Genomic DNA, 12147 nt, shown 5'->3' with positions numbered 1-12147 from the left:
TAAGAACACAGGAGACCCAAGGGGGGAGGTGCAGGGAGAAATCCACAGAAAGAAAAGCTGTAAGACCAATATAAACCAGGGAGGGGGCCTCAGGTATTTACTGAAATCACAAACTGGTGTCTATTCTGCAGTTAAGGAAAGTAAGGACAGAGACATTTTGTGACCAGGCACCAGATAAATGACTTCACTGCTGATATTAACTAACTACTAGATACTTTAGTTCATACAGTTCAGATATTACGAGGCAACTGGTAAACCCCTTCAACAACAAATTTCAGGAACCAAGGCTGAAAGAAGATGAAGCATAAAATTTTAAATATATTGATCAGACCAAGACAAAATCAACTGACCAACATTTAAAAACTAGGTAGTGGGGGGCGCCTGGGTGGCGCAGTCGGTTAAGCGTCCGACTTCAGCCAGGTCACGATCTCGCGGTCCGTGAGTTCGAGCCCCGCGTCGGGCTCTGGGCTGATGGCTCGGAGCCTGGAGCCTGTTTCCAATTCTGTGTCTCCCTCTCTCTCTGCCCCTCCCCCGTTCATGCTCTGTCTCTCTCTGTCCCAAAAATAAATAAACGTTGAAAAAAAAATTAAAAAAATAAAAATAAAAATAAATAAATAAAAACTAGGTAGTGGGTTACAGGGAAGGAAAAAGTTCTCCCTCCTACTCTCCAACCTTTCTGCCTGATACCTCCACTCCCCATAACAAAAAGGCTGATTAACGGAGGAAAAACAAATTGAAGTCTGTGTGCCAGACGTATGTCCAGGTGCCCAAGAAAGAAAGGAGGTGCAAAGAAGGGAACAAAACAGGAGGTTTAATACATTTTAGGCAAAGAAACAATAGATTTGTGAACTGAAAGGACAAAGGGATTTGAACTTGGGGTAGTTAATGGTGAAGAAGTAATAACAAAGTATGTTTGTACAGGCTTCTCCAGCACGGTCTTCTCTCTCTAAATCCCCGTCTTTGGGGCTAAGGGTGCCCTCTCCCCTCCCGGCACAGGGAGGCTACCTTGCCCATGGCAGACTTCCGGCCTGCTTTCAGGGGACCACAGTGGGGGCGGTGTTCTTCTTGCACGGCACTTTCCCAGGTACCATCAATTCAAAATAATCAATATGCCAAAGTGCCATGTTGGATACTTTGAATCCCTACAGGGTCTAATTTTGAGATGCTCAGCTTGAAGTTTCAGGCATTGAGGTGTGGAAGGGAGTGCTGATATAGGAGGCTGGTCCTCACATCTGTGCTGACAGTGGTACGAAGTTCAGAATCCCTGCGACCAGAGCGCCAGCACATGGCAGTGGGGCCTCCTACAAAGTCACTACCAAGTTGAAATAAAGAATGGAGTCTACAGACAGTGGTTGGAAACATTAAGGCACCTGTCAAAGGCTTCCCAGTAACCAGGGGCTGGCTGAGGGGGATTACAACTCCTCCCCTCCCTCCTGTCTACACAATCAGCTTTCCCACCATGCTGCCTCTCTGGGCTGTTAGAGCAAGCCAGTTTTTTGCTTTCACTCCCTGGCTCCCTCTCCATGACCTTCACAGAGAACTCCTGGCTAAGTTATTGGTACTCAGGTTCTCTCTGACACACCCCACCCAAAGAAAATGGATCCTCCAGGGAAACAACGGACACCCCCACGCCCCCATTACAGCCTAGCCTGGACAACGGGATCCTTGAATGGCTCTTGTTTCTTTTTTTCTACCCTTAACTACTTTGAAACAACTTCTTTTAGGTGCATCTGTCTGGTCTTGCCCACTTGAAAACAAAACTGCAGAAAATGTCATTTATCCTCTACGAATTTAATCTTGACTTGTTTCGAATTTCTTGAATTTGTCCTATTCGGTCGCACTACTTGGTGAATAATGCTTCTATATACATTTGTGCACAAGTCTTTGCATGTACAAGTGTTTTGCTTCTCTTGGGTAATTACTTAGCAGTTCAAAGGGGGTTTGGGTCCTAAGGGTTGTAAGGCTCTGTTTATCTTTCTGAGGAACTGCTGGACTGTTTTAGAGTGCCTGTGCCATTTTACGTTCCTACCAGCAATGCCTGAGGGTTCTCATCTCTGTGTGTCCTTACTGACACTTGTTCCCTTTTTGTCTTATTCTAGCCACACTGGGTAAGTGGTATCCCAGTGTGGCTTTCATTTGCATTTCCCTAAAGATCAATGGTCCTAAATTATTTAAACGAGGAGACCTTTTGACTGAAGATAGAGATGTTGGAGGTGGGGGGCCAGTTATGACAGGTTACCTTGAAAAACACCGAAAAAAAGGTAAGGTTGTTACACAGATTTCAGTCCCCTCCTTCTCCAAGGGTAAGAGTTTCTACTGACTTGGAATCATTCTCTTCCTGGTTCAGAGGAAGAGACACTTAACAAATGGAGATTTCCCTTATAAATGTAAATTTCCCTTACAAAAGGGACTACAGATAAATTCTACTGTTTTTAGAGCTTCTCTCCTTAGTGCTTTCTCTCAAAAATAATCAGTTCAAATAATCCTTATACCAAAGAGACATATTTGGGGTCACATATTCTGATACCCTTCAATCTATTTTGAGTTAATTCATGTAGCTTAAGATAGGGGTCTCAATTTCGTTTTCACCCAGTACCATTTGTTGACAAGACTATTCTTTTCCCCATGGAAAAAGAATTATTTTCTTGGCACCTGTATTAAATACAATTGTACTATTTATAATACGTTTTTGGTGAGGGAAGAAATCTTTGGTTTTGTCATTAATTCCAAACTCTGTACTTCGGCAGAGTAAAATTATTTATGTCTTATGCTGCAGAAATAATGTTTATCAACACTAATTCAAGGATTATCTATGACTCAGTTCAGTTCAAAAACACATAATGTGACAGTAGGGCAAAATCTGTATTTCAGTGGAAAATAAAACACTGTCTAAAGGATCTCTTGGTTATCTAATTCTAGTCTTTCTTGTATTTCAGCTATTTGACAACTCTATCAGTTGGAGGTGACTTATAACAATGCAAAATAACTTATTTATAGACAGATGTTCCCCTATAGGAACCAGTCTGGCCTCCAGTTGCACATTTATTTCAATGTTCTTCATGTATGTTCTTCAGATTCTCTTGTAAAACAATACAACATTGATTAATGACTAGGATAAAAGCTAATGCATGTTCATTTTATATCTGTATAATTCATGACTGTACCTTTCTTTCATAATTATCTTTTAACATAACCAACTTCAAAGAACTAATGAGCCACGTTTAATACACACTTCCATCCATAGAAGCTATAAAATCAAAGACTTAGCAAAATAAAAGAAAGTAAACTGTGTTAATATTTAGTGATAGAAGAACATGGTTAATCTTTGGTAATTTCAGATTATTTTTCAATTGGAAGCTTTTAACATTTTAAGACAATTACAAGTTTAGAAAAATCTAGAAACCTTGAAAAGTAATAGCAGGCAATGCAATCACTTGCACTACGCCCCACATCAGCAAAACAAGACTTAATACCTAACCTACCTGCAGTTACAACCCTCCCAGGAATGTAGTCTTAACCCATCAGTCTGGAATGTTCTGGTCAACACCAACAGGTAAGCTGCCTGTCCACCACTGGTAAGTTACCTTAGCGTGTAACAACCCATTCTTTTCCCCCTTCTACCTCCAAAAGACTTCCTTCTTGTACAGCTCCTCAGAGCTCCTTTCTATTGCAGGAGAGGGTGCTGCCCGATGCATGAATCGTTCGATAAGGTCAGTTAGATCTCAGAAACTTCCTCAGTTGAATTGTCGTAATTTAGCAGATTTGGCCCAGGAACGGAGGGCTCTGAACTGCACTTCTGAAGGCGTTCAGGGACGACGAGAAACACAGGCGTGGCACCCGTGAACCCCTTTCTGAGTTGTCTTTCTTGCCTGTCCCAAGGGCCCTGCGTAAGTTCCTCCCGGTCCTGGGCTCTGTCCTCCTTGCCCTGAGCTCCCGATCTCACTGGCTTTCCAAAGTTCCCCGTTTGTCTGAAATCACTCGCTCCACATGGGGGAACTGCCAGCAGTGTGGACACAATCCCCCAGGCGACTGGAAACCCCGGTCCTCGGCTCTGTCCCCACAGTCCACGTCGGGCGCTGCCGCTGGCAGCTGGAGCCCCCGTTTGTTGGGGTCCTGCTGAGTCAACCCCTTCCCCGGCCCAGACTCCACGCTGGGAAACGTTGCAGGTGCGCACAGGACACGGTAACAGCACTCGGGGACTGCACGGTCGCTATTCGGGGGCACAGGCTTGCTTGTCGTGTCAGATGAAGGCTGGCGGAAAGACAAGGGCTCTCTGCATTCTGAAGAGTTAGGCACGTGACCTCTGGCGCACCTGCTTACTTGCGTCTAAAGGATGGCAGTCCCGGGAGCTAAAGCCATCTCTACAAACGGCAACATCTTACTAAAACCACCTAGAATCGCAGTGGCTGTTACCAGGAACGTTCCAGTTAGAGAAGATCACTTAAGAAGTGCACTTGGCAGCAAGGATTCCCAAATGAAGCAAACAGGCTGGGATACGTTTTTTAATCGGCAGGCAGAAGCCTCCACAAAGCTTCAAAGTTCCCAAATAGCTTCATTCAAAGATTCACTGTGAAAGCTTATTACAAAATTAAGTAATTTTTACTGCTTCCCTCTACCCTCCTTTAAATCCTCTTTCTAGTAGTCTTACGTCTGCATTGCCTTTACAGGATTGTAAACAAAAGTCAGCCAAGTTAATGACCTTACAGACACCTTGATTGGCCAAACTGCCAAAGGTGAATACAAAAATTAGGGACATAAAAGGTACCTACAACAAAGACTGTAAGACTGACGGATGTGACAGCCCACAGCTCCCCTCCACCCTCCTTGGTCCGATACCCATTCCGGGGATCCTCTGTCCGGCCTGCCCTTCCACTTGAAGAGACAGTCAACTTCCAAACTAACACCACCAATGTCACAGCATCCTCTCCCGATATCTTCCTCTCCTAGTTCAAAGGCTGATCTAGACATCATAAAGAATTTCCTAAATCCAAGGAAGATCCTCAAAAGTTTTTAATACACAGATAACCTCTTGAGATTAATGGATTAATAAAAAGGCAGAAAACAGGATAGGAGGCCACCATTCATGATCATAGCTGAGGACTCGGAAAAGACTTAGAACCAAGCCTGTAAATGGTCGGCCAACTTGATGGCCTTATAGACACCCCCATATTTACCTCCCAAGGAAGGCCTCTGCTCGGGTCCTTCCCAGTGTTGACAAGACTATGAAGGATTTTCGGGTGAACTGCTATGAGTCCCTTAAAACAGCCAAAGGGAAACTAAAATTAAAATTAATTTTTAAAAAACCTTGCCAAATTTTGGTAAATCCCCCAGCTACACTCTCCACTTTAAACTCCACTCAGGACCTACAGGTGGGATCCTAGAAAAACAAGGACCCGGCTAACGGTAAGATTTGTACCACAGTCAGCTCCCCCAGATCTCTGCCTGTGGTGCCCCAGAGAAAAATCAAAATAAACTATCTTTTGCACTGTCTCTGGGAATGCCTCTTCAGTCCAAGGGGTCATCCAATACTCCCAGAAATATTTGTTTGTCCTGACCAAAAACTTCCTGGAGGAACTAACATTCCTTCCCTGTCCCTCTGAGAATCAAATGTTCTATAAACTTCAGTGAGGGAATTATAGAAAAACAAAAAGGGTAATGAAAAATCAAATATTGGTAGAAAAAGTTTTAGCTGTCTGAGCAGATAAACTTAACTTATTCCAACGGATTTTTTTTTTTTAATTTTTTTTTTCAACCTTTATTTATTTTTGGGACAGAGAGAGTCAGAGCATGAATGGGGGAGGGGCAGAGAGAGAGGGAGACACAGAATCGGAAACAGGCTCCAGGCTCTGAGCCATCAGCCCAGAGCCTGACGCGGGGCTCGAACTCACGGAGCGCGAGATCGTGACCTGGCTGAAGTCGGACGCTTAACCGACTGCGCCACCCAGGCGCCCCTCCAACGGATTTTTCATTGGCCTAAATTTTAAATAACCTTTCCCCCTTCTGATCTTTTACGGTAAATGAGTTTACATTATGATATCTGTCTCAGGACTATTTTTTTAATTTACTTATTTACTTATTTACATACTTACTGATTTATTTATAGGCTCCCTACCCAGTGTGGGGCTTGAACTCACTACCCTGAGATCAGGAGTCATCTGCTCTATTGACTGAGCCAGCAGGTGCCCCATCATGGCTAAAGTTTTAAAACAAACATATGAAGTCTCTGTTTGCATCTGTCTCAGTGTTCATGTAGTGTCATAGATGTGTGTTATTTTCTACCTCTGGATGGCAATATCAAAATTTATTTGTAATAGAGTTCTATTTAATTGGCTTAAACATATAAACACTTATATAAACTAAATTCTCAAAATGTAATAGGAAATAACCCAAATGCTTTTCAGGTTCATGTGATCTAAATATTATATGACATAAAAGCTAGTTTATGTTTGCCGGTTGATTGAAAATAGGCATGTCTCCAGAGTTAACAGCATTGCAATTCCTTCTGGGTTTAGTAATCAGCTAAGTCTGTGATGTCTTTGTTACAAACTCTGTCACCTAGAAAAATAACCCAGGATGATGACCGAAGTTGTCTAACATCTAATGAAGTGTTTGTAGTTAATCTAAACATAGTTGTTAACAATAAGTAAATTAAACGGATGTAAGTAAGATAAAAAGGTTTTAAGTACATTTCTGAAACTGTCTTCAAATTTTTTTGTAACCTAAAACCTTAAAGTTTCACTAAGTTAAATTTGACTATACAGATCATTTCCTAATAAGATAAAAACACTGAAACATTATTACATACAGGTTTATGCACTTTTTCTTCCTTTTGTGGAGGATTAAAGCTATTTTAGTCTAGTACTAAACACATTTTATCCCACACTGAGAAATTTTCCGTGAAAAACCACGTTTCTAGAAATTATAAAGCAAAGATGCTAATGTAAAAGGTAGTTCATTATTGCATATTTCTTAATTTTCATGAAAAATTAAAAGAGGTTAAGGGTTAAAAATCTAATATATGTGATTAAAACTACCGGAAATAATAGGGAAAGGAGTTTTAGGTGTGATCAGGACTAAGATTGGAATGAATTTAATTAATGAGTTTTACTTTCATAACTAAAATTAGTACAAAACTAGAATTCAGTTTTCTCTTTGTTAAAAGGACCAAGTTTTCGTGGACAACTGGCCTGCTCTTGTTAAGAGATTATGGAAAGTTTTTCTTTACCTTTTTCAGTCATCTGCCCAGAAGAAAGAAAGATTTTGTTTCTTGTCAAAGCAATTTCCTGTGGTTCATGATCAGGTCTTTTGTTACCTAAGAAAGCTATATCTTCTCTGTTAAAAGAGCTAAGTTTAGGGGCTCCTGGGTGGGTCAGTGCGTTAAGCGCCAACTTCGGCTCAGGTCGTATCTCACAATTCCGTGGGTCCGAGCCCTGCATCGGGCTCTGTGCTGACAGCTCAAAGCCTGGAGCCTGAAGCCTGCTTTGGATTCTGTGTCTCCCGCTGTCTCTGCCCCTCCCTCGCTCACACTCTGTGTGTCTCTTTCAAAAACAAATCAACCTTAAAATAATTTTTTTTTAAAGGCTAAGTTTTTTTTTTTAAGTTTCTATATTTGCCTATGAAACCTTTACTTGTTACTATGGTAATTGGATAACTAAGTATTACTTCATTTAGTATTTGACTAAGTGTTCTAAAACCTTTTGATATTTTTTGACAACCTTCCAAAAATCAAATTCTAAATGAAGTCCTTTTGACCTCAAATTAACATTTGGATTTTTCCAGAGCATCCTTGGAAAAATCACACCAAAAAAGTATTCTCCCTCCTTATACAAGAGAGCTGTTAAACTAATTAGGCTTATTTGATATATTAAATTACAAGTAGTGTCAAATAGTAAGTAATACTAAGCTTTCTTTATTATATTTATATAACTGTTTTGGAAATTTTATGAAATCCCAAAGTCTGATATATCTTTTTTTGGTTTTGTTGTTTTAGAGAAAGAGAGAGTGAGCAGAGTACAGGGACAGAGGGAGAGAAAGAGAGAGAATCCTAAGCAGGCTCCACGCTCAGTGCAGAGTCCAACTCGGGGCTCGGGCCCACAACCCTGGGATCCAGAATCAGACGCTCATCCAACTGAGCCACCCAGGTACCCCCAGTCTGATGTATCTTGGTATAATGTTATCAATCATAAATTAGCTATTATCTTAAAATGTATGTCACAGAAGAAAACAAATTTCCTTGTCAATTCCATTATAAGGAACTGAATCAGATCTCTTAATTACTTTTTAAAAAGGCTTTTCTAAGTTATTTATGACAACTATCGTTCTATTCTGATACTTTTGTTTTTCTAGTTAAGACAATGATTTTATTGCTCGAGTACAAAGACAGATTTATACAACCAGGGCAGAGGCTGAGGCTAACTCGTATTTCTAACTAGGGGAGAGGACTCTCTTGGTCTTATAATACTGAAGCAACAAGTGACTACGGCTCTCGATCAGAATCGGTCGTAACTTAGCATCCTTATCCTTTCTCTTCCTCTCAAGATGCTTTCAAACAGCAACAGCTTTCTTAATCAAATGGTGGAGATCCTCAAGAAGATCAGGAGCAAGTCCTTTAAGAATTCTCAAGATTTTATTGTCACAGAACGTACTCGAGTCTCTCTGGGTCACACCTACTTGTGAGGGAGTCAGGCCCTACTTGCCCACTTTGTGGAGTGCTCCTTCATGGAGTGAGATGTCAACTTCAACCAGGCAGGGGCGCCGCAGTGGTAAGGCAGTAGAGACTGGAACACGCCCTTCCCAGGAGTGAGGACGAGACCCATGATGGTGGCGGTCAGGCAGCGAAAAAGTGATCTTTTGCAAAGGTGTTCCTGCCAAAGTATTTCATCTTGAAGCAGAGTCAAGGAAAGGACTTTGGACAAGCAGAGGTTTCCAACAACCAAAGTTAAAATACTGTAAAGCAGAACTGGTAAGAATTTCCAGAACTGATGGAAAAACCGGATTCAAGCAGAACAAGAATTAATTACATGGAACTGAATGAGCTGAGGAGGATGATTATGATTTTTAGGACTTCTTGTTTGAAACAGTGCTGTCTTTCCAGAATCAAAGAAACCTGTTCTTTGAAGCTACCTATGTGTCTCTTCACCTACAGAATATATACGGTTTTGTGACTGGTACATTCCATTTGACTGATGACAGACCTCACTGAAAGAGTCACCTTTTTAAGCCAAGTGGCTTGCCCAGTGATCTTATGTGAGTTTCAGCACAGACCCCTCCTTGTTCAGCTAAAAGATAATCCAGGCCTCTCCTATTATCACGCATTAACTTTGGCCACAAAGTCTAGCCGTTTTTCCCAGGCAGGCATTGTTCCCAGCAGCAGACTCTGGAGCGTGTTCAAGGGATGTTCTGGGTCATAGCCCCATCTGCACTTTTTTCGGCCAAGGAAACAGTGACCTACCAACAGAAGCTAATTCTGAACTCTGAATGCCTCCCGGTCAGCCTTTTTATGTCAATGATATAAACTCAGGGACGCTGAGCCATGAGGTGTCTCAGTCTGTCTGTGAATAGTCAGGGGCAACGGGAGATTATCCTAGGGGGTGTTGTTTGGTTACGCCAACCACCCAAGCATTCATGGGCCTAAGGACAGTGAAAACCACTCCAGACAAAGACAAACTGTGAGGGCACAGACCATTCCTGCTGAGGCGGTTCTGTGAACAGACTCATTCACCGGGATTGTTACATTTCCCTGTTCAAGCCAGCGGTCAGCCTGGGTTTCAGTGCCTTCAGCCTGAAAGAAAACGTTCTAAGGTTGAGGTTACCCCCGTTAGCAGTGGCCAGGAACACACACATGATGGCGTTGTTTTCTGGACCAGTGTCAGAGTACAGGACAGAAAGACAGGAAGAGAGGGTTTCGTTTTAAAGTATGAAATATCGATCTGGCCTCTTGGGAGGAAGCAGTCTACCTTACGTCCACCGCTTCTCTTCCTCGTCAAGTCGGTTCAGAGGCTTCAGAGCCTGTACAGAACCAGATGTCAGGGGCGGCCTTCTTCAGCTGTGACACATGTATCCAAAGTGCAAGTCCCTGAACTTCAGTGAGGATGACCTGGTACAGGACCTTTACAGGAGATTCAAGGGTGGTCTTTGTTCTCAGTGGTCCCAAATCAAGGTGGGAGAAAACTGGAAATGGCAGTTTGGTGAGTTCTAGCCAGATATTTGAGGAAACTAGAAGAATTCAGGATCAAATCAGATTTACAGGTACATAACAAAACCTCAGAGACAATTAACAGGACTACAGTCTAATGTCTACACAAGTGCAAACATAATTTTTCTCTCTACAATCACCCCCATTTCTTTATCAAAGATAATAGAAAAACTAATTTGTTTGCATTAAACATGACCTAATTTTCTACCTAAGTGAAGCAAGAGCAGTGACTGAACATAAAAGCTCTTTTAAATATTGTTTTGTTGAGGGGCTCCTACGTGGCTCAGTCGGTTAAGCGTCCGACTTCAGCTAAGGTTATGATGTCACGGTTCCTGAGTTCAAGCCCTGCGTCGGGCTCTGTGCTGACAGCTCGGAGCCTGGAGCCTACTTTGGATTCTGTGTCTCCCTCTCTCTCTGCCCCTCCCCCATTCACACTGTGTGTGTGTGTGCACGCGCATGTGTGTGTCTCAAAAATAAACATTAAAAAAAATTTTTTTTTAAAGTATTGTTTTGTTGATACCTTTTAAACAAGGTGCCAGATGGATGTTCTTTTCACCAAGGGGCTTTACTGGATCCATAAAGTCAATTCTAGTTCTCTAAACCTATCTCGTCCTGAGTCTGTGCACATCTCTTTCAAATATGATAATGCAGTCAAAGCCTTGGTAACATAACCAGTGTTGTCAATTGTGTCCTGTTACAAGGAGAACAGACCTTATGCAAACTTTGTCCTTTTAACAGAGAGAAAACCAAATTCTAAGTTTGCACCAAGTTAGTTTTGATATTAAAATTTAACTTGTTTAGGGGCGCCTGGGTGGCGCAGTCGGTTAAGCGTCCGACTTCAGCCAGGTCACGATCTCGCGGTCCGTGAGTTCGAGCCCCGCGTCAGGCTCTGGGCTGATGGCTCGGAGCTGGAGCCTGTTTCCGATTCTGTGTCTCCCTCTCTCTCTGCCCCTCCCCCGTTCATGCTCTGTCTCTCTCTGTCCCAAAAATAAATAAACGTTGAAAAAAAAATTTAAAATTTAACTTGTTTAAACGTATTCCAATCTTAACCAGCCAGCCCTGTCCATGCATAAAATCCCTCTCAGAAATTCCTTTTCTACAAACCTTTGACAACTTTTTTCTCAACAAAAATGCATCTCCATTTCTCATACTGTCTTTTACTGAAAAGATACATCCTACTTTCTTTTCACACAGAGATGTTTCCTTTATTATATTTCTAGTAGGTTTAAAAATATAGTAGCATGTTTAACCATAAGTACCCTAGTTTTTAGTAAAAACAAAGAATTAAACAATTATGAACTATTATGTTAAAATTCTGTGGCTTGGCAAAATTTTTTAAATACTTCTTATTATTTCTAGAAATACATTCTTTCTCATAGTGAAGTTTTCAGTGTGACAAAGGATGTTTACTAAGGGACCCATTTATCCTCCGCTCTTGTGCAGAAGGAAGCCTGGGTTTAGTAAATAGTGTGTTAGTATTTTATCTGATTTGGAAATGATCTGGATAATCAATGACTACCCATTACGTAATTTAACATAGCAAAACTTTAAAGTTTCAGGTTGCCAAAAAGATCTGGGGAAACTTTCTAAAAATTTCACCTGCACACTTTTGTATCCTATTTACATCTATTTACTTGTTCTTAATTATGTTTAGACCACCAGCAGAAACTTCCTGAGACATTACACAAAGTCAGACATCACCCCAAGCTATGTGTCTTTTTTCCTTTTTTGAGAGAGAAAGGAAGCGTGCAAGTGGCAGAGAGGGGCAGAGGGAGGTGGGGGGGGAGACAGGGAGAGGGAGAAAGGGAGAGAGAGAAGGAGAGAGGGAGAGACAGAAGGAGAGAGGGAGAGACAGAAGGAGAGAGGGAGAGACAGAAGGAGAGAGGGAGAGAGAGAAGGAGAGAGGGAGAGAGAGAAGGAGAAAGGGAGACAGAGAAGGAGAGAGGGAGAGA

The 12147-nt window shown here is 41.8% G+C and overlaps 1 protein-coding gene and 1 pseudogene across 1 annotated transcript in view; both read right to left on the bottom strand.

The window, feature by feature from the left end:
* Positions 1 to 12147, bottom strand: part of KIAA0319 (KIAA0319 ortholog) — a 75754-nt gene that overhangs the window by 53370 nt on the left and 10237 nt on the right. Inside the window, 4 exon segments of the mRNA XM_040460488.1 lie at positions 1231 to 1339; positions 3944 to 4326; positions 4837 to 4960; positions 8701 to 8881. Of these exon segments, the coding sequence (XP_040316422.1) occupies positions 1231 to 1339; positions 3944 to 4326; positions 4837 to 4960; positions 8701 to 8881 (797 nt within the window).
* The window catches only part of LOC121020627 (40S ribosomal protein S13-like), a 7119-nt pseudogene continuing 3298 nt past the window's right edge, over positions 8327 to 12147 (bottom strand).

This window comes from Herpailurus yagouaroundi, unplaced genomic scaffold (genome assembly GCF_014898765.1).
Source record: "Herpailurus yagouaroundi ecotype Mexico unplaced genomic scaffold, PumYag 250, whole genome shotgun sequence".
Lineage (NCBI taxonomy): Eukaryota > Metazoa > Chordata > Mammalia > Carnivora > Felidae > Herpailurus > Herpailurus yagouaroundi.
Note: the sequence above shows the minus strand (reverse complement) of the source record. Positions and strands in the feature narration are given on the sequence as shown.